The sequence below is a fragment of the Pelodiscus sinensis genome, chromosome 3 (assembly GCF_052426305.1).
Source record: "Pelodiscus sinensis isolate ZL-2025 chromosome 3, ASM5242630v1, whole genome shotgun sequence".
NCBI classification, from domain to species: domain Eukaryota; kingdom Metazoa; phylum Chordata; order Testudines; family Trionychidae; genus Pelodiscus; species Pelodiscus sinensis.
Window position 1 is genome coordinate 120421572 of NC_143054.1, and position 27323 is coordinate 120448894.

Here is a 27323-nt window from a genome sequence, read left to right on the forward strand (position 1 = left end):
TCATAGTTTAGCAGGTATCAGAGAACTACTCAAAAGTACTTTGTAGCACACTACATTCCGCATGTCGGGAGCATCTTTATTACTAATGCAAGTAAATCTGAAAGACAAATAACTTGCATCACACTTGTGTTTCTCGTTGCCTGCTACTAATCTGGCGGATGAGAGTGGTTTCCTCTTCGACAGCTCACTTTTTGATTTTTCAGTCACAAAAGGCTGTGATTGTCCTTTTCCTGTCCTGATATTTTGCTCATTTGTTCCAGCCAAATTCCGATTGTTAGATGCCAAAGTTTCTTTTTTAGCCACTTATCCCGGGTGAATGTGTGTGGTAATAAGGGTAGGTGATGGCGTACTGGGAAATGTTGAATGAAAACACAGTGGGAAGAGCACTGTATTGCAGTGGGCTTCAGTCCAAAGAAAATCTGAAATAATAAATATCTTCTTAAATCTTTGACTTGTGAAGAACTAGGCCAGATGATTGAAGCATCTAATATATGTCACTGGGCCTGCAGCTCACATGCAGCTTGCTATACATTACTGCAGCATGCCTTTATTAAGTCAGCTGTAGTCTCAGTGTTTCACGGAGCAACACAATTTTATATTCCCCTTGCCTGCATTTCATGTTGTGATGTTGAGCTTATTTATTGAATATTGCAACAATAATTCTCAATAGATTATTTATAAAAACAGTATATTTTAATCAAAAACCGTCGCTCCATACAACTGTCATCAATATTTTCTTGTGAAGCCCCAGGACCTCAGAAAGCACACTTTGGGAAACCCTATCCTACTCAATTATAGTGTCCATGATGTCCCAACTTCAAACGATGGCTGCTTCAAATTTTTATTTCACTATTGTGGATATGTCCAAATGCATGCATAATATGTAACCAAACATCAACCCTTTCACTTCCTGGAAGTGATATACAAGATCTAGCAGATGCGGTGTTGTTGGTCACGCTTTTACATATTGTACATATTACTATTTTTTAGAAATGTTCATCTGTCTGTCCCTCTGTGAGCCCATTTCTTCAAGAACTCTTCCTAAACGGTAAGAGTTAGAACCACCAAATTTGGCATATTGCTTAGAGTTTAGGTTTGTGTGACAAACACATTAGCCAGATGGTTCTGCTTAATGGTCCCCAGTGAAAATATTAAAAATGTTGACAGTTAACTGTAATCTTTGTCTCGGAGGGTACGTCTACACTACAGCGCTAGTTCGAACTAACTTAGTTCGAATTAGTTAATTCGAACTAAGCTAGTTCGAACTAACGCATCTAGAACTAAAAACTAGTTCGAACTAGCGTTTTGCTAGTTCGAACTAGTAAGTCCACATTGAGTGGACTCTGAACAGGGCTTAATGATGGCCGGAAGCAGTGCCGGCAGGGCATAAAAGGAGGACTTAGAGCGTGGAGATACTGTCTCAGGCTAGCCGAGGGCTGCGCTTAAAGGGTCCCGACCCCCACCCCGGACACACAGTTCTAAGGGGTGCCCCGCTTGCAAAGAAGTTCTGTCTTGGAGTGCCCTGAGTGCCCACACTGGGCACATCACACCACTCGGCCATCAGCCCGGCTGCACTTGCCGCAGGCTGCCATCTGGGGAGAGGGAGTAATTGGGGGGCTGCAGGAGAGCTTCCACCCCCAGAAGCCCGCAGAGCCAGCCCAGTCCTCCCCATCGGGGGCTCGTGCCCCATTCCTCCCTCACCTTCTTCCACTTGCCCTTCCCTAGCCCCCCTTCTTATTGATGTACAAAATAAAGCTAATGTTTCTTCCAACATTGACTCTGTCTTTATTGAAAAAAACTGGGGGAGACTGGGAAAAGGAGGTGGGAGAGGGGAAGAGAAAGGCTGGGAGAGGGGAGGGCAACTAACATGATCAGGGGTTGGGAACAGGTCCCAGATGAAGAGAGGCTACAGAGACTGGGACTGTTCAGCTTAGAAAAGAGGAGACGGAGGGGGGACAGGATAGAGGTCTCTAAAAGCAGGGGTTGGGTGGAGAGGGTGCATTCAGAAAAGTTCTTCATGAGTTCCCATAAAGAAGGACTAGAGGACACCAAAGGAAAGGAATGGGTAGCAGGCTTGAAACTAGTAAGAGAAAGTTGTTCTTCTTCCCAAAGCAAATAGTTAACCTGTGGAACTCCTTGCTGCAGGAGGCTGTGAAGGCTAGAACTAGAACAGAGTTTAAAGGGAAGTGAGATCAAGTGATGGAGGTTGGGTCCATGGAGTCCTATTAGCCAGAGGGTAGGAGTGGTGTCCCTGCCCAAAGTTTGTGGAAGGCTGGAGAGGGATGGCACGAGACAAATGGCTTGGTCATTGTCTTCGGTCCATCCCCTCCAGGGTCCCTAGGGTTGGCCGCTGTTGGCAGAGAGGCTACTGGGCTAGATGGACCTTTGGTCTGACCCAGGACGGCCATTGTAAGCTCAGGGCTCAGGGTCGGGGGTCTCAGTGGACCCCCTTGATTTTCATGCACACCTGCTCCTGGGTGGCCAGGCTGGCAGCTCTCCTGCCCTAGACGGCCACTTTCCTGTGCCTAGTGCGGAGATCGTGGACGAGGTCCACGATGTCCGCACTAGCCCAGGAAGGTGCCCGCCTCTTGCGGTCCAGGGCAAGCTCCCGGGAGCCGCCAGCCTGGTCCCGGCAAGAGGGGGTGGGCTGGGAGGCATCGGGTGGGTGGCTCTGTGCCGTGCCAGGTGCAGGGTCTGCTAGCTGGGTGCTGGCAGGCTTGCACCTGGCACGGGCACCGTAGCCAGCCCGTGCCCCTTTAAGGGGTCCGGGGCCGGGAGGGGGGCATAGAGTTTCCCTGGTGTTGGCCAGAGTGGCCACCAGGGAAACCTGGGGAGGGCTAGCCTCCCACTAGTTCGAACTAAAGGGCTACACAGCCCTTAGTTCGAACTAGCTAGTTCGAACTAGGCGTTAGTCCTCGTAAAATGAGGTTTTCCTAGTTCGAACTAAGCGCTCCGCTAGTTCGATTCAAATTCGAACTAGCGGAGCGCTAGTGTAGCGCATAGGAAAGTTAGTTCGAACTAACATCCGTTAGTTCGAACTAACTTTCTAGTGTAGACATACCCAGAGTTAATAGTCCTTTGAAAAGAATGACTATGAGAGATGCAGATTCAGAAAAAACAATTTTAATCAGTTTCTATGCTAGGATTTTATTATTTTCTTTACAACCATTAGAGCAGCAAACAGTTTTGATGAAACATGTAGCTGCTGGAGCACATTTTTAAGCAAAAAATAAGTTCCATTGTAAATTCCACCAGTATGGAACTGCAAAATATACACAGCCTAGCATATAAAGAACTGAGAATATTTGTGGACACGTAAATAAAAATAACAAAAATATCTAAATATTTTGGCTCATCAATAGCTTCGAATTTACTTTCAGCCTGTCAGTGGTGGCAGGGGAATTCCTAAAAGGATGGAGAAAGGCTGTTCTCAGTGGTCACAGAGTAACAGAAGGAGGAGCAATGGTCTCACATTGCAGTGGAGGAGGTCTAGGTTGGATATTAGGAAACACTATTTCACTAGGAGGGTGGTGAAGCACTGGAATGGGTTACCTAGGGAGGTGGTGGAATCTCCATCCCTAGAGGTTTTCATGTCCCAGCCTGACAAAGCCTTGCTGGGATAATTTAGTTGGGGTTGGTCCTGCTTTTAGCAGCCGGGTTGGACTCTGGCCTCCTGAGGTCACTTCCAACGCTATAATTCTAATAGAATTATCTGCTTATCCAGGTTTGTTTTTTTATTTAATGGATGTAATTCTGAGGGTATTTATCAAACTAACTTCTTTAGACACAGATTTCTGTTCTGGTTTAACTTTGTTAAGAGAGTATGGTGAAAAGCTATTTTTGAACATAAATAGATAGCAGTAATAGTATATATTTGGGGCCTGCCTCATTTATTCCAAGGCCTGTTTCCTGCATTCTGGCAGTACAAAGGTGAGAGGTGTGAATGAGAACCAGACTTGGACTTCAAGGAGATCATTATTTAAAAAAAAAATTAAATTTAATCTTGTTAACACCCTTTAATTAGGGTTCGTCTAGACTACAGGCTTTTGTCGACAGAAGTTTTGTCGACAGTATATGTCGACAAAACTTCTGTCGACATAGAGCGTCTAGACACATTCAGTTCTGTTGACAAAGCAAGCTGCTTTGTCGACAAAACCCTGTAGTCTAGACGCAACCCTACAGGCAATAACATCTTCTGTCGACAGAACTCTGTCGACAGAAGGTGTTATGCTTCGTAAAATGAGGTTTACCAGCGTCGACAAAACTGCTGAGTTCTGTCGACGTTATGTCGACAGAACTCAGCGGTAGTGTAGACGCAGATATAGTTTTGTCGACAAAAGTCCACTTTTGTCGACAAAACTCAGTAGTCTAGACACACCCTTAGTCTACAAATGGAACCACTGAAAAGTTTCCAAACAATGTAGCTGACTCAAACAGGGATTTTTTTTTAAAAAAACACCCGCAAAGGAGAATAGTATCTAACTTGGGAAATATTTTCATTTTTAAATATATCCACTCAAAAACAAGTACATTTTAATTAATAGGCATAGGGTGTATCTTGTGAGAGTAGGAATACAAGAATAGGGACAAGTCTACATTACCTCTTATGTCCATATAACTTCTGCCCCTCAGGGATGTGAAAAAGCTACCTGCTTGAGCAACACATGTTACACCGACCTTAGCACCATCTACACCAGCACCATGTTAGCAGAAAACAGGATGACAGTACCGCGGGGCCCAGGGCAGCAGAATTTCGCGGGGCCCCCCCTTTGACACTGCGTGTGTGCTGTGGTGCCAAGGCACATGTGGGAGGCCTTGGGAAGCGCGGGGCCCGCAGCCGCCGCCCTGCTCGCCCTGCCCTAAATCCGCCGCTGGCAGAAAACATTCTCCTACTGCTGTCTCTTGTGAAGGAGACACAATCATGCTGATGGGAGAGCACTGTCTCATTGACACTGAGCATATTCACCAGATGTGAAAGAACTGATGCCAGTTTGTGAGAGGACAAGGCCTCAGATTGGGAGTCACTTCCCCTGAAGGAAAATTTGAAAACCTTCTGGGTCTCATTCTCCATTGCCCTGTACCCTGCATAATTATTTATATTACTGTAAAATTAGTGTATAATATTTCCCTTCTGAATGTATCATTTTAAACTTGTTTTGCACAGGTGAAAATAATGACAAAGTGAAAGACATTGAAGAATAAGGTTCTGTGTAAAAACGTTCAGTTGACATGTCATTTCTTCGCCCCCACACCACGTCCTTTTGCTTTTCTTCTCTGAAACCAAGGACTCTTTGTCATCCCCCAAAATGACCACCTCTCATCACCAATCAGTTGAAAATCTTGGACTTGATTTCTCCTTACTTATTTTTTTCCATAAAATTGTAATTCTAAAAAAGTCTTGATTGCATTTAACTTTGTCTCTGTTGATGCTCTTGTCAGTTCAATTGCCTGAAATTGGTTTTGAACTCATTTTCAAGTGGCACTTTCCCCTTTTCATGTTTAAAAGGTCACCCCTTCATTTCTGTTTTATTTTTCTCTCACATCTCTGTGAACAATCTCTTCTGCTTCAGTCAGGCTCATAGTAACAAGGAATGAGCCAAGATATATTTATCTTAGGCCAGGCAAACAGGGACCCATGTGGTCTACCTTTAGACTAGGGCAGGATAAAAGGCCAACACGGCCTCCTCACGGTTTGGTGACATCTCCACCAATCCCCACTTCATTTGGAAACAATTACAAAGAATTCATCTGAAAGCATCTACAGAGGAAGTCTTCAAGAAGAGTTAGATGGGCCAATATTTTGCTCTCCCTTACACTGGTTGAAACAGAGTAGTTCCATTAGTTTCCATGGAATTACTTAGAATTTACAATGGAGTAAGTAACAGCAGAGTTTAGCCCTCAGTGGTCACAATCCAGAGAGACAATAGTTTGTGTATGGTCACTAGCACAGAGCAAAGCAAGTTTTTTTTGCTACAAGTACATATTTAGAAATTATTTTATTAAGGAATTGCACTGCACAACTGTATGTGTGATTTAACACGTTCATTTATGCACTGTGCTTGAAGGGTGATAGTCATCTCTGCACAAATGGACAAGACAATCCATGCACTGCTTATGTTACACCTACATCCTCTTTTAAAATCTTAACCAGTACACAGATCTTGTGCTAGTCCTCTGCACAAGGGTCAACTTCTTCTATCTCAATAGAGTGCTGGAGAAAAAAATGGCAAGTGCAGACAAGAGGAGACTACATTTAGTGGTGAAGCCGACGAAGAGGGAAACATGAACACTGCCAAGAATCTACTTTGTAGACAATGGCATAAACCAGCTTTGGTCATGTGAACCACTTTAAGAAAACCTGACAACTTACAGCATGTAGTCGGTTTGCCTGTCTGGAGGGGTTCCTCCTCCTCCGGCTCAGTGGGCAGCCAGTCCGCCCCACCACGCTGCCCCTTTAAGGCCGGCCCCGTTAGTTCACTGGGCGCAGCCCAGCCCTTAGTTCAGGGCTGACAGCCACAAACCACCATGGTCAAGTTATAAGGGGTGGTCAGGCCCTTGCTGCTGGGTGCAGCAGTAACCCAACACAGTCAGTTTATAACCAGCGGCCAGGCCCTTAGTTCAGGGCTGGCGACAAACAAACCCAGTCAGTTTGTAAAGAGTGGCCAGGCCCTCAGTTCAGGGCGTGGCAATAAACCAACACAGTCAGTGTATAAGCAGGGAGCTCCTTGTTCAGGAGGGGTGCAGGCAGATCGCCTGTGGCAGTGATGAAGGGGGAGGCTGCCACCCAATATGTAGGTGGGGGGGGCGCAGGCCCACCCACTCCACTGCACCCCGGCCCAGGGCCCTAGGGCAGCAGTGCAGGCTGCTGTGGCTCAGCGGGGGCTCCAGCCCGAAACGCGCCGGCCTAGGGACCTTTAACAGCCCCCTCTATCTCTGGGCCACTTCCGTTCTCCTCCTTGGGCGGTACCTGGGGGTCCAGCGGTGGATGCAGGGAGTCCAGGAGAGTCTCGTCCCACCGGGGCGGTCCGGTCCAGTCTGTGGCCGCTTGCAGGTCACTGGGACTCAGCGGGGCTCCAGGTGCGGGCAGGGTCAGGCAGTTGAGGCAGGCCTCTGGGTCAGAGCCCGTGGAAATTCCCTGCGGTGCCTCCGGTCGAGGTAGCCAAGGCCGTGGCTGGGGCCGCTTCTCCCGGTCCCAGGGCAGGCGCTGGGGCACAGGTTCGGGCGGGCCCTGTGGCTCCGTCGTTGCGTCCGGGTGGGTAGGCTGGCTGTGCTGGGCCTCCGCTTCCCAGGCAGGGAGCCAGTAGTTTGCCTCTGGTCCCCGGCAGGTAGGAGGCCCAGGCCAGGCCTCAGTCCCCACTCCCCAGGCTGGGAGTCCCGGAGAGGCCTCTAGCCTCTTGGCAGGCTCAGCCCTGACTGAGGCTGCTGCCTGGGCTTTTATAGCCCCGGGCCCGCCCCTTGGCTTCCGGTCAGGTGACAGGGCGGGGTTAGCCTCAGCCCAACATGGCAAATTGATGGCAGGCTGGGGCTTTTGAAGGTGTAAATATATTATAAATTAACACGCGTATGCAAGAATACATCATTCTATTTTTTTATGTCTTGTTAACCATATATAGAAAACAACTCTAGGTGAGGCTGAGAAAAGCCGTTGGCTGCAATGCTGCTAGGACATTAAACATACCCAACTCTGGCTCAGTCTACACAGGAGATAATGCGCAAAGAGAGAAGATCTCTGAGGAGCTGGATGGGACAACATCCTCATTCTCGTGATGTCCACATCACTTACTGCTCATCAGTGCTGAAGCAAGGAATCCATACAAGACGTGTACATGCGTGTGCATCCCGCTAGTTGCTGGCCCCTTGGGCAGAATATGGGCACTACTATTATCACCCAAGGGAGATCTTCTTTGCCTCAGGAATAAGTGGCCCAGTTTTTGGAGTGGAAGGACAGGACTCTAGCCTGAGTGCCTCAAGTGCACATGTATCTAGCAATTATGTCCACAGCTAAGGGATTCACTACAACTAGGTTGATCCCAGAGGTTCTGAATGTTCTAACTTTATATCATACAAGGAACTCGAAGGAGAACTGGGGCCTAATATGTAAATAAAAATGTACCTGGCGACTACAGTTTAACCCAGTGGTTCACAACCTATCTACCACTATGAGCCACCTATGCAGCTCTGTGTGTGTGATGTGGGCTCCATCCACACAATACACAGACTCCTGCATGGCCCAGAGAATATCACATGAGCCACAACTATGTGCTGACTGAGTCACAAGTGGCCTCCAAGACCCAGGTTTAGAACCACTGATCTAGCCCTGGTCAACATCTAACCTGAAATAACTCCCCTTATTTTGAAATAACAAGCGGAGCATCCACACTACCACATCCATTATTTCAAAATAAGGGGCTGGTTGTTTTGAAATAACAACTCCTGCTTTTCATGAGGAATTATGCTGATTTTGAAATAGTTATTTCAAAATAACAATAGTGTGGACTCTCCACTGCTGCTATTTCGAAATAATTACTCCCCAGAGTCATTCCAAGTAATTACTCCCCAGTGCTTCCTGGGGCTCTAAGTCCAGGTAGTGGTCCACAATTAGAGAACCTGCCTTGGACTAATTTTGAGGCTTCCCTGTAATGTGGACACACTATTTTGAAATAGTTATTTCAGGAGTTATTTCCAAGTATGATATTTTGAAATAATTTCCTAGCATACACGTGCCCCTAGACTCAAAGAAAAACACATCCACTCAGTTTGGCATAATTGGTGATCCCTGCTACAGGAGATGCTGTAGAGTGGAACAGAAGAGGAATTGCAGGTAAGGACCAAGGGCCTCAGAGAAGTGCTGCAGAGAAGCTTGCACAACAACTGCTAATGCCCCAGATGTCTGAGTACAGCAGTGGGTGCCAGGAACTCCCAAATTCTAATCTGAGCTCTGACATTGACTCACTCTGTGATTCTGTTTCTCCATCTGTAAAACTATGATTGAACCTCTGTCTCCAAATTGTTGTCAGAATTCATTCACAACTGTAATTAGTGTGAAGATTAAAAGTACCATGTAATCACATTGTATTTTTAAAACTAGAACTTTCAAACTAAATATAAAAATAATTTCCCAACCAAAAATATGGAACTCTTCTTATTCTTGAAGTTGTTGCACTAATTACGTTATAGTATGGCAACAATTCACTAAAATATTCAGACATATTAGGCAGAAAATTCCATATGTGATAGTGCACCTAGTTCACACATGCAATTACAGTCATATACACAAAGGAGGTAACTCCATGAACAAAGAACCAATTATGCACAGTGGTGTGCAGTTTAAGGAATGGCATGTGAACATCAGGCACACAACTCCACACCTCAGTTGTCTGAAGACCTGCCCCCCACATTTAATCTGGCATTACAAGATAGAGATTACTACTACTACACAAACTAAAAATGTTGTCAGAATGTAATTTTTTTCATCACAGTGTCAACAAGCTTAAGATGGCCAGTCTGTAAAATGTCTTCGACAGAACTGGCTTCATTACATTAAAAAAAAAAATAGACAGACGTAACTACTGGGGCCATAATCATAAGACTGTTTTTGCCTTCTTTCCAGAGCGTATATTATCCTGTAAAGGAATGCAAACCGCAAAGCAAACCTTCAGTTACCTTCTGCAACCTGACAGACTGGCCCAAGAAATACTGCTATGTCTAGCGGATTGGAAGAGTGATGTGTTCATTGCACAGAGGTGTGAAGGACCCAGCCCACCTCATCTCATCTCACAGGACACAGCTGGTGAAATGTACACAAAGGGGAGAAGCAAGTGGGAAAGGGGGAGAAAGGATCTGAGGTAAAATAGGAGACATTTGTGCCATCCATCATCCCCTCCAGCCCTTTCCTTCCATGTAGTTTTGGTTGTCACATCACCAGAAATGATTTTCCACCCAAGCAGCATTCTGGAAACCATTGGATCAATTTGCTAAAATAGTATAACAGAATCCAGAAGCATGAGTGAGTTCTCAGGGACACTGGGCATCATCCATCTATCACTTGCCTGTGAACACAGTTGTTGCAACATGTGGACAAATGAAAGTTTTCCATGGTCTTCAGATATTGGCATTATGACTAATATTAAACTGAAAAAATACCTCATAAGCCAAAGGCACAGTTCTCTGGGGCTGTAGCCAATTGGCACACAGTTGTACTAACACACTAGAGAAAATTTGGTGCACTACATTGATCTCTTTTGTTTTTAAATCAGCTTCTCCTCTCAGAAAATGCTTCTTCGAAGCACCTGCCCCCTTCTCCACGTGCAGATCTTCACTCTGCCCTGTCTGCTCCATTCTCCACAGAGGTTAGGCAAGAAAGGCAGAGGATGTAGAATATAGACGGGGGGTGATTCTCCAAGCAAAAGGAGCACCTCATGCACAAGGATTTTTTCTGTTTTTGTTGTTTAAAAGCATTATAGGGACTTATTGAATATTAATTAATTAATCTTTATAACCCATATAAGTAAGTCGTTATTCCTGATTTACATACACGGTCAGGGAGACACGAGTAACTTCACTCTCAAACAGCCATAAAATGAAAACCATGATCCTAAGCCAGACTCCTGCTGGCAGGGAAGGAAGCGTGAGACATAATCCTCCTTATCCTTTGCTTTCGGGAGGTGCCCCAACACTATGAAGATGAGCACAAATACAGGTTGAACCTCTGTAAACGGGGAGACTCCAATTGACCGCAGATGTTCCAGGACCAAAGACTGCTGGTGGAGGGCTGGTGCCTATGAACCCTGTAGGCTGGCAGGGATCCTGGCAGCAAACAGCCAGTGGGTCCAGGAGCCCAGTTCCCCACAGCTGGGCTGCTACACATGCCCCAGGACTGCTGTGCAGTGAGGCTGGGAGCTGGGCTGCCTGGTGTGGCAAACAAGGGGGTATGGGGACTGGCAGGGCCTCAGGGCCTGTGGCCGGTCTAGGGTTGGGGGGGCTGGATGTGGGGAGGGGTGTCAGATATAACCTCCCTTGGTCAAGCAAAATCCATCATCTGGGACCAGTCAGGCCCCACAGATGCCAGACCAGGAAGGTCCAACCTGTGTAAGAAACTGGAAGGACAAAGAACAGGGAAGATTGTTAAGAACAACCCAGCCCCTTTGTGCTGCTCGGCATCTTTGGTGGGATGTGAAGCCCCTGAAGCCAATATTTCAGCTGGCCCCATCTCTCCCTCCCTCCCCCTGCAACCCAATTGCAGAAGGAGGAGCTGAGAAGGGAAAGAGAAGTGAGCTCCTAAGGAACCATATGCCAGCGGCCTGATTTGAGCAGTCCCTTGCCGCAGCTCCTGCCAGGACTACTGCTGGTGCAGACTGAGCCATGTAGTCTGGGAATCAGTTACTGCTGCCTCCCAGGAGCTCTCCCCACCGCTCGCTCTCTTATACCCAATGGAGTTTGGACACAGGGGCGCATCAGTCTTAGACAAAGCAGGAATTATGGCATTAAAGTAGCATTATTTGAAAGCACAAGTGTTACTTACAGTTTTCAGTTGCCCACATCTGTTGGTCAGAAGAACATTGGCTGATTGTGCTGCACCAGTTCTCACAACAGGATGTGAAGGGAAAGACTTAGCAGCAAGCACTGTAAAGTAATACCAGTAGCTCAGTAATAAGGTTATGAGCAGAGTGCAACCTTGTTACGGGTAGGGTTAAAACCTCATTGAAATAAACAGGTGTAAACTCACACTTCAATTAAATATGACTGTAAGGAAAAGCCCCCACCAATGACGAGAGGAGTATGGGAACCTGTCAAAGAGCATTTTCTGTGTATTGTTTCAAGGTAGGAGTTTGAATCTGTGTGGAAAGCCAGAATAGACAAACACAAAAATCTCGAATGACAGAAAGAGGGAAGGAACAGCTAAAAGCATGGGGGCGGGGGGAGGGGAAGCCATGAGGAGAGTTTTTTGGGTCTGAAATGAGTGGGTACTTGGTGCTATGAGCAAAAGAAATGGAGTCCTGCTACTTGAGTATTTCAGCATTCAGACACACAGAGTTACATCGATTGCATAGCTTATTTCAAAATAGCTTATTTTGAAATTGGGAGCCTCTACACAGCACTTATTTTGAAATAGAGCACTCTTCCTCCAACTTCCCTTATTCCTCATACAATGAGAGTTACAGGAGTCGGAGTAAGAAGTCCTCCAGCTTGACAGTATTTCAACATCGTTTCAAAATAACTGCCTGCAATGTGGACGCAGACTAAGTTGTTTCAAAATAATGCTAGTTATTTTAAAACAATGTTGCTGGGTAGACATACCACGGGTGTTCATGAAAGGTGAGTGAAAGAAAAGAGAAACCAGCAACTTCCTGCAAAGAGCAAAATGATTTGCCCTTGGAAGCATGCACTGCCCAAGATTCCATAGGAAATTCTGTCTCCAACCTCATGCAACACATAGACTACTGCATGTTCTTCTAGGGACAACTTAAAAATGGCTGCCTGGTTAGTTCAGTGGCTGATAAACATTAAGCCCGTGGTCTGTGGTTACAGAGTATCACCCATCCCTCACTACTAAAGGGTCTTAACAATGCTGCATGATCAGTTCTACTGAATTGCCCATTTACAAATGAGTATTTCACAGGAAAGAAGCCACATAAAAAATTATCTTAATACCATGTAAACACATGACATTTTACTCATTTTCCAGAACCAAAAACACGTCTGTAGTTCTTCACACAAAGGTCATGTGTACTAAGATAAAAGCCCAAATTCATGAAAAGATTAATGAACCTCAGATAAAACTATGGCAAGCTAACCTTGCATTTTGAAAGTTTCAGAGGGGAAGCCAAGTTTTTCTGTAACAGGAAAAACTTTAAAAAAGCAAAATTTGTAATGAAACCTGAACTCAGGTGTATTTCACTTACACTTGGTCTTTCTTTATATTAATTATTTCTACATAGTTCTAGCTAATATAATTCTAACACTGTAGGATGTGACATTTATTCTTTTCAAACTGAACCCCCTCCACACATGTATTTTAAAGGAAGAAGTGCTACCCTTTTAGACTAACACTGAAACTGCAGCAGAGAGGCAAGTGGACCACGCACTTCAATTTAAACAGACACATATTAGTGACAGATTAAATATTTTTAGAATATATATGAAATTATAAACCACAAATGATTAATATAACCTTGTCAGTTCACCTATATAAAACTAATATAACCATGAATAGCAAAAGAATGCATGAACTATTTCCCATGGCATAAAATACACTCGTGAGTTAAAGTTCAAGTAACTAACTCTTCAATATTTACTTTTACTTTTCATTCTCCTTAATTTAATTTTAAATTCTAGTCGGTTTTAATTCTAGAAGTTTTAATATGTAAAATAAAAACCAAACATGCATCTAGGTATTGTAGATGTACGCACTGGTATATAGATGCCAGCATATATCAGGCGACTATTTAAATAAAACTATTTTTAAATGAAATTTAAGACAGTGACTAGAATATTTTTATTTTCATTGGTTTCATTTTCAATGGTGACTGCACATCTGCATTCCAAGTTTGCATGCACCATCATAAAAATAGCCTAGGCAAATAACTATCAATATGAATTATTTTTGTGTGCTTAATTATACTCTTGGACTTCTGAAAAACAGGACCTCTGGTTTTGCAAAGCCTTTAAAAAATAATAGGGCTGTCAAGCGATTAAAAAATTGAATTGCGATTAATCGCGTGCGCCTCCCCTTTGAAACTCCATGATGGTGTTTCAATGGGATAGCATTGAATAGAGCCCAGGATCAGCTAGAGTCCCCAGCTGACCCTGGGCTCCATGCAGCGCTGTCTCTTTGAAGCTCCCCAGTTGATCCCGGGTTCTGGGGAAACGCCACGCGGAGCCCGGGATCAACTGTAGAGTCCCCAGCTGACCCCGGGCTCCACTGCCCCTTTGAAGCAGGTGGAGGCAACGTTTCTAAGGGGTGGCTACCACACAGCTGATCCCCGGCTCAGTTGTGGGGTGGCTGCTCCTTTGAAACGCCGCCTCTGCGCATTTCAAAGGGGCAGTGGAGCCTGGGGTCAGCTTGGGAATCCCCAGTTGATCCCAGGTTCTGCGTTGTGCTACATGTTTGAAGCACTGCAGTGGCACTTCAAAGGGGCAGCACAGCATTAACATCTGCGATTAACGTGTTAAAAACACATTAATACTGGACTGCGTTAATTGCAGGCATTAACGCACGTCAATGGACAGCCCGAAAAAATAATATTCAGATTACTATGGATTTTATATATAAACAGAACACAAAAATATATCTGAACATACAAAGCTTAAAAACCTAAACCGAGAAACATTACTGCCTTCCCTCAATTGTATGTAGATGCTAAAAAAAATTAAGGCAGAAGAAATGGTTCTCAAACATTAAAGTATCCTGTAGGGATCCTCCACTGGAATTTTGTTTTCTGTGAAAATGGCACTAAATAAAAGGAAATTGTATTTATATTGTGTGTGGTTTAATTTCCACTGCAGTCTAAAGGAGTCTTTCCACTAACCTCAGCAGGCCTTGGATATATGAGTAGGATGATGTCTCAAAGATTCAGTAAGAAAATGGTAGGTGATAGGGATAAAAATGATTTCAGTACAGAGTTCTCAAACTCTTTGGTAGTGATTTTAGACTGTACACATGTAGTTATTTATTACATTGCTATTTGTTATTTTTAGTATAGTAGCAATCAGAGGTCCCAAGAAATCAGGCCTTCCTTGTGGTCCAGAGTAGAGGTTGGACCTTTATAAACCACACTTCCCTCAATCAGCAACATCCCTGGTCAGGTATCCGTTTGCACTACAGGTCTGGAGCGCTCAAGGGGAAAAGCTGGGGGTCCTGCCCTCAGTAACTCCTCCCTCCTAGAGATTCTGGAGCACTGCAAATAGCTCATTTGTGGTGTTCAAGAGGAGGGAAAAAGCGGGAAGAGCGGAACGGGGGGGAGGGTCGTTGGGCAAAGAGTCAGGGTGGCTACAGAGCCCTGTGGCTGCAGTAGAGGGGCTGGTATTGACTTTCCAAAGTCTGGCAAATTCCCTGGTTCAGGACCAGTCAGTTCCTAAGGCTGCCGCACCAGGGAGGTTCAGCCTGTAAGACGCAGTCCAGATGCTATGCTGATGCTGCTGCCTTGAAAACAATGCATCGATACTCATTTAAATCAGCTGATAATCTCTCTCTGATTTTGCGGTCAGCTCTTACAAACACTTAGGTATTCATGACTGCAGTCTTAGGCCTTGTCTATACTTACCTGGAAAGTCCAATTAAGATACACAACTTCAGCTACGTTAATTGTGTAGCTGGAGTAGAGGTACCTCGATTGACCTTTGGCGCTCCCAAAGATTTCCCTTACTCCTTGCAAATCAAGGAGTACTAATGTTCATGAGAGCACCCCCAACATTGGATTTACCGGATCTTTACCAGACCCACTAAACTGAACTCTGGAAGATCAACTGCCGTAGCATCCATCTTTCCGGTAATGAAGAGGTGTCCTCATTTAGTTCAATGGTACTACTGACATGAGTAAATTTACCTTTGTGTATGTTTGCAGGATCTAGGCTTGAACTGGCTCATGATATGACAAATGGGTGCAAAACAAATGGAGGCGGAAGGTAACCATGAGAGAAAAACATGTTTATAGAGACTATCTAGGAGCACAACTTGTGTGTAGTGTTGTTAAAGCTGTGCTGGTCCCAGGATATGAGACACACAAAGTCAGTGAATATCTTTTATTGGACCTACTTCTGTCAATGAAAGAGACAAGCTTTTGAACTACACTGAGCTCTTTTTCAGGTGTGCAAAAAGTCACAATTGGCAGGTTTCAATTTAGAAAAATAAATCTACATATCATTGTAATAATCTTATGTTGAGTAATTATTTCCTCATTTTCTCCTTCAAACACAAATGATTATGCTATGAATGCAACACAATGTTAGAACTGAAATCCCTAACCAGCTTTAGTAAAAATGTTGTAGGCAGTTTAGGGATTCCAATTACAAAATAGTCTAAGACTTCCATCTGTACACGCTAGCACTAGTGTTTCTTGTCCCTTATGATTATTAAAATCAGGTTTCTTTCTGATTTTTTCGCTTCTATTTTAAATGTAATTTCCTTTTCCTCTTTCTGAAGTTCAAGATTTTTGTTATTTCACAAAGATGAGGAAAAAAGATATGTAGTATTGATTTGAAGGGGTGAAATGTTTATAACTTTGCTAGGTTCTCAACAGGAATAAATCAGCTTTGTTCCATTGACTTCAACGGAGCTGCACAGTTTTACACCAACTGTGAATCTGGTCTTTTGATATTTTGTTACAGATTCTATATTTTAAACATGAGATTTTTTTTAAGTAAGCTCTTAAAATCATTCAGAAGAGTTAGTGTTTAAGAAACCCAACTTTTTAATTTTATATCCTGAAGTTTTTCTTTGAGCTGTGAACTGTGAGTGCCCTCTAGGATCAGTGTCCAGAAGTCTTCATAATCTTGCTGGTTCTTTAAGATTCCATGTCTTGTTAACTCATTCTGCAATCCTATAATCTTTAAAAGAGAGGGGGAAAATGTGAATACAGAACTTACTATTCTGAATCCTTATATGCAACAAAGCCAGATATAAAATTATCCAATAGTGAGCCAAATCCTATGCTGGTTGATGCAGTGTATATGAGCAGAGAAGCCTTCTGATGTGCCCTGTACATTTAAGGAGCTGCTAGCATGGGCAGAATTTCTCAGTGATCCACTGGGATATAAAACTACAGTGGGATAGATCTTACTGTTCAAACTAAGACCCAAGCCTGCTTCCCTTCCCTGCTCCCCTAACTATAGCACGTGCACCAGCTCAGTGGTTTTCAACTTGTGGGGGACTCAGACAACATCTAAGATTTCCAAAAGGGGTCTACGCCTCCATTTGAAATGTTTAGGGGTTTATAAATGAAAGAAGTTGAAAACCTCTGCGCTAGCTGAGGATGTCTAAACATGGCCTTCTTCCCACCCCCTCAGATTTCAGCCCCTGGAATTGTGGCATATGAGCTGCTGCATTAAGTAAAAGTACATTCCATCAGAACAGTGCATGCTATCCAGGTACCCTGCCTGTCTGCTTGTGCAGGGGGAAAGGTTCTCTGATACCCCATCACTGCAGAACATGGGGTTAAACCTTGGAATTTTAAATCCTGTTCCTTTAATACTGAAGGAAAACTTCCTGGAATTCACACCAATTAAAAGATTCAGTGCCCTATGAAGATTCTCTCCAAATGGCACAGTTAGCACATGATGATGTCATGAAGACACTTCACCTGGGAAGTACAGGCACATTTGTATGCTATTTAATTATAATCAGTATGCAAGTGGCAAATGTATTAAATGGACCTGAAACAGATCCCGGAATTTCATTTATTTTCTCTTTCTGGGAAATATTAAAAAGAAAAAGGAAAACTCCTCAGGAGCCCCATCAGCTATGCCATGTTCGCACACTAACTCAGCTCTTATCAAACCAGTTCAAACAATCACTTTCTGTTTAAATATAGGTGCCAGTATTAAGCACAGGCGGTGGGTTTGGGATGAATGGATTCAGTTGCTTTTCCCCCCAAGCAGAGGGCATGAAATTGAAATTTGCATATACATAAAATAAATGACTGAATGACTAAAAATAAAATTACAGGAATTCAGCTTCTTGTTTGAAACGTTAAATCTCAACAGAAAATACTCTCTGCATTTCCATATGTAGCTTCACTTTATTTTCCTCATTCAGTTAGCAAAAGACCTACACTAAACCAATCTGCCATCCATTCTGGCTGTCACATGGGAAAGCCCTGGCCACAAATAAACCAAGGATCACAAGGACAAAATGCATAACATTGCGTGGAAATCTACCTCCCCCCCAATCAATTTGCTCTGTATCACAGAACAATGACGCCTTGACTGAAATAAACAAAACATTAAGAAATCTAACATATCACTACTGCATAGATGGCGTCAAAACTTAATTTTATCACTAAGAAATTGATTCAATCCCCTGTGGCTATACACTGGTTCCTCATATAAAACTATATATGCATATACTAAAGTGAAAAATCTGCATTTGAGAAAGAACTTCTAGATATGCAGATTAAGGGCCGGTTCCTAAAGAGAGGCATAGATAAGATGCATTTTCTCAAGGGTCTGTGAGTTGCTCTTTAGGGTCCATTTGTAATTCAAAAAAAAAATCATTGTGGGAAGAGCAGATGACAAATGAGATTGGGAACTTTTCACTAGTTCTAGTTCTTCCCAAGTCAATAGTAACTAAATCAGTTATGCTCCAACAGCTGTTCTGAGGTCTATTTTAAAATAGTAGCACCAATCTTTTCCTAGTGTATAGGTGTCCACATTACAGCTGGCACTATACAACACTCTTATGGGTGGTCTGAACTGGGAGGACAGGGACTGAATGGGAATGGGGGGGGGTTGAAATATTTTGTCTTTTGCTGATCAACTCTCTTTGGAGAGGTATATTTGTACACAGTGTGAGAAAGCCCAAATTGCCACCTATGCCTGTTCTGTTCATAATCAGAGATTTTTAGTGTGTGAGGCTTTCAGCCTGGCACCTTTCAGAAGCATTAAAAAAAAATCCACAAAAATTGAGATTTGTGTGTGGTTGAGGAAATTTTAGCCAAATGGTATTTATTAGAGAAACATTGCTAGGCATTCATTTAATATGCACAGAGATTTATAGTATACACAATGGCTCCAAATCCTTAATAATATTCATATTCTAACATTTGCTAACACACTTCAGAAGCAATATTAAAAGCAAATACAATTCTAGCAGCATACCAGGTAATTACTGGACTGTGGAATAGACTTGAGGTACTTAGCATCGTGAGACAATTTGCAGTAGGGCACTTGATGTTCAGGGATACCCTTAAAAGAAAGATAAAGTTTTGGTCAGCTTTTTTCCCCCAGTAGCTGGGAAACAAAAGCGCAAAACAAATAACAAGTAAACATTCAGCCACAGGAAGCCATTAACAACAGTGGGCACCAATTAGGACCCAGCAGGTATTCCTAACACCGCCTGGTGCTCTAGCTCCTCCTCAAATGCTTTGACATAACATTCACAAACTTAGGCTTAGGAAACAACAGGCTGTTTCATTTACTCAGCAATTTGTAGCCACATATTCCTGCTGATAGGCCCATAAACCTGTTTGTAGTCTTCTGTTTCCCTTCAAGTTTGTGTCATTAGAAACTGCAATTACTGTCTGCCCAAAGGAGAATATGTTTGAGGAAACAAAATAAAATGAAGATACAATGATCCATCTTGTTTCTCTTGTCTCCTATTTCCATCCTCTTCTGCTAAGGAATGTCCAACAATGGATAATTTACAGAAATTCTACTCATAAAGATTATTTTGCTAGTTTTCCCTCTCCGCCATATGTACTTTGTTTTACAAACAAACAAACAAACAAACAAACAAAAACAAAAGCAGAATTTTCAAAAACTACCTTTTTTTTTAAAAACGGGAAGGAAAATTATTATTCTCAAAATGAAGCAATGGCATTAAGTAATTACTAAGCATTTCATAACCAAAAAATATGCTTTGTCCCCTATCACAACAACAAAATAATCAGCAGATGTAATTATAAAATGTTTGGGTTCATTATAAAGATATTTTGCACTTCTATAGCATCTCCCATCCAAAGAATTATCTAAGCCCTTGAAAAACTTTTTTATGAATTAAGCAACAGAATGCCCCTCTGACAGAAGTCAATAAGATTCTCCGCAAATATAAAATGTAATACTTTTTAAATCCTGGGTTACAAGCCTTCAAAATAAGACCTCATCTTCACCGCTTTAAAATAAAATAAATAAATAAATAAATAAATATTTGCCTCTAACTAAATTGTGGCTATGTGTACACTGCAGAGTTTTTTCGGAAAAAATGGCTGTTTTTACAAAAAAAATCACTTATATCCACACTGCAATCGCGTTCTTCCAAAAAAAAAAAAAATTGAAAGAACAGAGGGCTTTTTCCGACAGTGGTAAACCTCTTTCTACGAAGAAGAAGCCTTTTTCCAAAAGAGTTCTTTCAGAAAAAGGTGTATGTGGATGGGGAAGAGGGAGTTCTTTCGGAAGAAGAGGAAAGAGGAAAAAGTACAGGTGCTCTAGTGGCCACTCCATCCATAGTAATCACAGTTTAAACGCGAGATATCGTCCACACTGAATGGACGCTATCTTTTGAAAAAGAAGATTGCTTTTTCGATGCGCTTTTGCTGTGTAGATGCGCTCTCTCAGAAGAAGTTTTTCAGAAGATCTCTTCCAGAAAAGCTTCTTCTGAAAGAAGCCTGCAGTTTAGACATAGCCTGGAAGAGGTACCTGAAGCAAAAACAAAGTGAAGATCAGGCCCTTTAATTTTATCATAAGGTAATCTTGTGGTGGTCAGCCTTGAAGGGGGTATAGTAGGCCTGGGCGAAATATGGCCCATGAGCCGTATCCAGCCCACCAAGCTACTGGATATGGCCTGTAGACACAAGCCCCAAGCAGGCGCCCCACCTGCATGCCACTCAGAAACACTTTAAAATCACTTTAAAAACTGAGTCCAGAGAGGATGGGGGAAGGGTTTGGAGCTGCTCCCCACCCCCCAGCACAATCCCACTGGCCAGCTTCTGACCAGAAACTGACCAATGGAAGTTGCCTGTTTCAATAACAGGCAGCCATGAAGCACAAGGTACTCATAAACTTCAGAGGGGTAGCTGAGTTAGTCTGTACAGGATAAACTTAAAAGACAACAAATAGTCTGGTAGCACTTTAAAGACTAATGAAACATGTAGATGGACTCATGAGCTTTCATGGGCACAGCCCACTTCTTCAGATGACCAAAGTGTTGGATGTTCAGAACCAAAATTAAATAGGAGGGAAGGGGGAGAGGGGAGGAAGGAAAAAAATGGGAGGGAAGCACAAAAAGACGCAGTGGGTATATAAATATCTAAGGAAAAACCGAGCTGGTATGTAACCAGCAAAATTGATAATCTATAAGCACCTAAAGACTGGATAGTTAAAAGAAGCAGATAAGAACCATTAGATGGCCATTATTCACAGAGCACATGGTTGTGCCTGTGCGCGGGGTGGGGCAGGAAGGCTGATTCAGCAACAGGTGGGTGGCTGGTAAGTCTCCTGGCTAGAGTCTGCCTCTTGGCACCCTAGCCCCTCCCTTCTACAACCCTCTGGCCCCCCACTCTTGCCCCCTACTCTATATACCCAAATCCTCTGCCCCCCTCCTGTACCCATATTCCCTCCCAGATCTGGAACTCCAATTCCCCACCCCAGATCATAGTCCCCTCCTGCCCTAGCTCACAACGCAATCCCCTGCACCCCCTCCTGTACCCCAATTCCCTGCTCTAGGTCACAATCCAACCCCCTGCACCCCAGTCCAGTGCCCCAAGTCACAACTGCCTCCTTTACACAAACTCCTTCCCTTACCCCCAAGCTCCCTTCTGCATCTAACCTCCATTCCAGACCCCTCACCTTCTCCATTAATATAATGGAAGAGTGTGACTCTCAACCACTTTCCAAATTCTTATAAAAAATTGTTGCCCACCCTGGGTTATAGCATTGTGCACGTGATAGACAGGGGGGTGGGTGTGCTATCCTTTTCTAGACATCCCAGCCATTCCGTTATCTAATTTGCCTGTAAAGGTTAAACCCAGAGACAGTGGATTATGGAGAATATCCAGGAAGTGTTGACAAGGAGCCAGGAAAACATTAGCATGGGTGGTGGGTTGAAGATAGGGCTGGGGCAGGCAAGCCTTCTGACCCATCCCCTGCCTTCTACCCAGGCCCTGCCCCCATCGCCCCAAGGCACAGGGAGGGAAGGCACTCAAAGGCAGCAACACTAACTCTCAGTACTTTCTGAGGGCAGAGTCTTGGTGGGGCAAGGCTAGATGTTTGGGAAGGCAATGCCCCACTGCCCCCTGGCCAATGTGAAGAGAATGTGAGATTTGAATTGAAACAGGTTCTGCCTGCTTCAGTCTTCTGGGGTATGTCTAGACTACATTGTTTTTTTGAAAAAACTGCCCTTTTTTTGAAAAAACTTCACCTGCATCCACACTGCAATCTCATTTTCGAAATTAAATCGAAATAATGCGGGGGGGGGGGGGGGGTTGACATTGGTAAACCTCAAATTGCGAGGAAAAAAGCCTTTTTCAAAAGAGCTCTTTAAAAAAAAGGTGTGTGTGGACGCAGAACAGGGACATTTTTCTAACGAAGAGGCAATTGAAAAAAGCACAGGTGCCCTGGTGGCCATTCTGTGAATAGCAATCAGGGCTTTCTTTCGAGAGAGCGTCCATTCAGTCTGGATACTCTCTTTCAAAAAAGCAGATTGCTTTTTCAATCCGGTTTTGAGGTGTGGATGCTCTCTTTCAAAAGAAGCTTGCAATCTAGATGGCAAGAGCTGGGAGAGAGGAGTTAACCAGGAACAAAGCATGGATTTTCCAGCGATATCCATAGCTAGAAAAAGAACTGTAACTTTTAAACTGTATCCCAGGGAAGCAAGTCTCTGAGCTTTTAATCTGCCTTTTTCAGTTGCTTTATAACACTTAGCAACCATGTATGCTTTACCAAATATATCTTCATTTTGTTAATAAAAAAATTACTTGTTTTAAGACTGTGATCGGATTCCTGTGTCCTAGAAGGAAAAAGGTTCTGTGTGCATGTACCTGAAACTGAAGGTCAGCTATTAAGAAATTGCAATTTATTTTCAAGCTCTCTCCTAAAGAAGGGTTTAAGAGCTTGGGCGTATCATCCCATAGGATGAAATTTCCAAGTGTGTCTCCCTGGGTTCTCAAATGTGTTTTTGCATTTGGGTGGTGGCAGCATACCATTCCCTGGTCAGGAAATCTGTGACCTTGGGGAGTTTTAAGCGGAAGCCTTTAGAGCCATGGTGTCTAACCAGTTCTGAAACAGTTCTACTGCGAACTAGCCACACTCAACCGGCTAAATAGCGACACTCAAACAACCAAATACCCACATGTGGCTAGCGACTAGCATGTTGGACACCACTGCTTTCGAGACAAGGTATTTTTTAAAGCCCCAACCTTTTACACTCCAAGTGCCAGAGTAGGCAACAGCCACATTTAGCCACATTTAGCCCATAGTAAAGCTGAAGTGCCCGGTGTTCAGTGTGTTTTCATCTCAGGATAGCTTCTGTGTGTGTGTTTGTTACCACCAGATTAAAAACAAAACAAAAATCTCTCTTTGGGCCCAAATCTCTCTTCCCCCCCAAATCTCTCTACACACACCCCTTTTTTTAGCAGGGAAGACAAGACCTAAAGGGCGTGGGAATTCCCAAAGCTATTGTGCCTGATTCTACTCTCGGTTGGAATTACACTATTGCAAAATAGTTAAGAGATCAGAATCTGGAAAGTTTTCGAGGCTCCTCCTAGGAGGCATCATGGAATAGTCTGACCCTGTGTAACAGGAGAACCACCCACTGATTCCCCTAGTTGCCATTTTATTTTTTAATTTTTCACTGACCGTTGAGGTGCTCCCATTTCAGCCATCATTCTGGCAGATAAAAAACTGATCAAAACATTTTTATCTGTTCAAGTCACAATTTCTTGACACTTTCTTCATATCTCAGTTAATTCATCTCAACTTTATTAACAGACAAAAATAAAGAGGAACACATGAGGCAATAATTTTTAATAATTCTGAATGTCGCAAGTCATTCAGATCCTATGATGCCTTAGAATAGGATTCTGTCTTTGTCTTTAGTTTTCCTGTAATATTTTCCTTCATTCTCACCCTCCTCTTTTTTTCAGGAAATAAAATCTGTAATAATCAGCAGGTTACTCAGCTTTCCACACTGACTTACTACCACAGCTCTTGACACTCCTCCAAGTTCCTTGTGGTATTTCTGGCCAGCTACACACTTCAGAAAGCCTTGGAACCTAAAAGCCCCAGTAAAATGTGACTAGCAGCAGCAGTGAGAACAAAGCTTCAAGGTTTCATGTAACATGGATTTAGGAAGGAACATCTAAATGCTTTGGGACATATGGTGCATATCCTGGAGCCAATGTACAGATACATAGAATATAGATGCTCTTGAAGCTTCCTGGTACTGGCAGCCAAGACACTTAGAAAGATTATCACTCAGAATCCCAGTTCAGGGTGATGGAGCAGAGCTGGCAGGGAGCCAAGCACTGAAGTCATGTAACAGAGTCCATGCCCAGCATGCAGTGAAGTAGCACCTTAACGACGCATTAGTAAGGTGTGACCCTACTGTACTGCATGCCAGCATCTTAGGAGGCCTTGCTGCCGCAGGTACAAAGAAAGTCAACAGAAAGAAGGTGCAATTATCAGAGCCTCAGTGGTGTACCAAGCAGGCCTCAGCTCCTTTGCCTTCCTGTGCACATAAGCACACAGCTGGAAAAGTCTTTGGGAGGGGGTAGGAGTAAGCTCCAAAGTATCAGGACTGTCCCTCTAAAACTCAGGACATGTGGTCACCTTAAAAGAGTATGACATAATGCAAGTATGTGTTCTTTCTTAGGACTACTTATTCTTTTTGGCTTACATAAACCCTGTGTACAACACTCTGATATTCATTTTATTAAACTGCAGTGAAATCTAGTGCAAAAAAAAAGCCTAATTTTGCATGCATGCTACTTCGATGTACACAAGGATTTAAGCTGTCTTGATCGTCTCAGAAAGGATGCTTGGGTTGCGCCATATAACCAACAGCAGGGTATGCTATCTTACTTCACCTCACATGGATTTATGTATACAACTCCTCTTAACACTATGTGTGAGTGTACCCATTACTAGATCTGTGTTTTGACTCCTCTTAACAATTTTTTTCTTTTAACTTCTCCTGTTTCCTACTTCATTTCATCTGACATCACACTATCAATTTATTATACCACACAGATTATTTCCCTCTCTATTTCCTCTTATTTTCAGTGCTGCAAGCGTTTTGGTTAGATTAAGTTACAACAATATGTCTCTAGTAAAATTAAATGAATTACCTTATTGTTTGGAATAATGATTTCAACAATACTTCACCTTTGTTGTTAAAGCAGCAACAGTTATTTCTCCCTTCCCATGTCAATGAAGCAAATGCGAGAAGATCCCCCCACAAAACATAATCCAAACCACTGAGAAACTGAAAATCTTCTAAGTACAAAAACTGTGTTATGTCACTATTATTTACATGAGTTAGTGTGCGGTACTGGTGTTTAAAATTAATACTCATTTTTGGGTTCAATCCTGCCTTTCTTACTCAAGAAGAAACTCCCACTTAAGTCAGCAAGGGAGTTAAGGATTTCAGGGCTGTGACCTTGTCTTTTTCTTATAGACATCCATTATTTTTCGATTCAGGACTTTCACTTCTGATGTTAATTATTTATAGGGGGAAGAGGGAATACAGGGCTACCATGTTAGAGTCCAGTGAAATTAGAAGTGGATCTGAAATCAAAGATATGCCTCATAAATATTTACCTTTGAGAGGACTGGAAGTAAGAAAAATACAAACTTAAGACCCAGCTTTCAATCACATTTCTGTACCTAGCGAGGCAGTTTGTGTTATACCTACAATCACAGTGTTTGGATACACATCTGAGTGGATTATATTGTTAAAGGCATAAAAGCCTCTATCACCCTTCAGCATATATATATATAATTGGATCAATTTAAACACATTTGTAACTCCTGTCATGCTAATAAAGTTACTGTAAATTAAACGAAAGACAGGAGCGAAAAGCTGTAATTTACTAGTTAATTCATAAGGCTAACTCTGCTTTACCTTAGATTTATGCTTCCCCTTAAGTAATGTGAGCAGAGGGAAATATCAGGCAGATCAGGGCTGTAGGAGAGGAACATACAAGTTTTGCAGCATGTTTTCTAATTAACTTAGCTCATCTCACAGAAACTCCCCGAGTTGGTTGGGTATTGGAAGGAAAAGAGTGACATACAAAGAACAGACCCAAGCAGCAGCTGCATTCTATGCCTGTTCACCAAGTCCAGAAACCATGTATAACTTATGTATACCCACAAAAAGCTTCAAGATCTTGGTTTGGAAAAGTATAGAACTCATTGGTACAAAAGCACATATTTAAAAGCTTTGCTGAATCAAGGCCTAACCTTGAAGGGTTCACTCTCTTGCTTGTATAGTACTAGCAGCATCCCTAAAAGCTGTCTTTTGGAAGAGGGTTCATTTTTCTGATCATCGATTCCCTCCCTGAAAAAACTCTAGGATCTGACAGGCTGAGAGAAAGCCCTTTCTGCAGCCTCTCCAACTTGAACCCACCTAGAGGAGCATTAGAAGGAAACGTAATGAAGACCTCTGTCCCCCTCCTACAGGTTTCTTTACAAGAGGGTAAAACATGGCCCAAAGTTTGTGTATTAACTTGTTTAAAATAAAACTATACTTACTATGCCCATCTATAAACGTGCCCCCCCATCACCCACGAGGGTCGGTTCGTTAGTCCCGTTCCGCCCTCTTGTCCCGTGATCCCATCACCCTCAAGATCGCCTCCCGGCGTCCAAGTCAATTCTATTGGCAATTAGCCGGGTCTCCTTTGAGACGTCGGGCGATTTACTTCCCTTGATGGGAAGAGGGGGATCCGGGCCCGCCCCCTCTCATGGACCCCAGCCCAGGGCCCTAAGGACTCGGACGTGGCTCTTGTCCGGTCCGACTGGCGGGGCTGTAGCCGAAACGCGCCAGTCTGCAGGCTCCCTTCGCCTGCCCTGGACTGCTTCCTCTCCCCACCAGGAGTAGCTCGCTGAATCGGGGCTTACCTCCTTGGGTTGGGTCCCATCCGTCGTCTGCTCTCAGGGGGGGGGACGCTCTCGGCACTTCCCCCCTCTCTTGCTCCCGGGCAGTATTTAAATCCCCGCGCCGCGACCCGCTGGTGGGGTTACGCCCAGAGTGGCGTGGGCGCGCTTCCGGCCTGGCGCGGCGCCTACCCGGTGACGTCACCAGCCTAGTGATGTCAGAGGGAATCCCTGTCGCTCCCAGCCGGCGCGCCGCCGCCGCCGCCACCGAACAGCTGGCGCAGCAGTTGGCGGCTTGTGAAGGTGCCGTGCGGGCAGCCACTCGCAGCTCGCTCTGCTCGGGGCTCTCCGGATTTTCCCCGAGAGCCGCCAAACATGCGGTCAGCCGGGGGCCCCCAGTGCGGGGCGCCTCTGCCCCATCACACCATCTAATATCTGAACTGATCCCATGTTCATGCGATATATAAACTAGTCATTGAATCAAAAAAAAATTAAATGCTGTTTCAATGGGCTCTTACATTTTCCATCAGTATAATAGACTCAACAGATCAGTGGTTGTCAAAGTATAGATCATGGAAAAT

General features: G+C 43.7%; 1 protein-coding gene across 2 annotated transcripts in view; it reads right to left on the bottom strand.

The window, feature by feature from the left end:
- LOC102456693 (uncharacterized) overlaps nt 1-27323 on the bottom strand; it is a 95185-nt gene that overhangs the window by 38110 nt on the left and 29752 nt on the right. For both annotated transcript variants that reach the window (XM_089777326.1, XM_075924617.2), the window contains exons 5-7: nt 18814-18900; nt 16407-16545; nt 11522-11622 (exon numbers count right to left, since the gene is read on the bottom strand). In XM_089777326.1, the coding sequence (XP_089633452.1) occupies nt 11522-11622; nt 16407-16545; nt 18814-18900 (327 nt within the window). The remainder of the gene's footprint in view (nt 1-11521; nt 11623-16406; nt 16546-18813; nt 18901-27323) is intronic.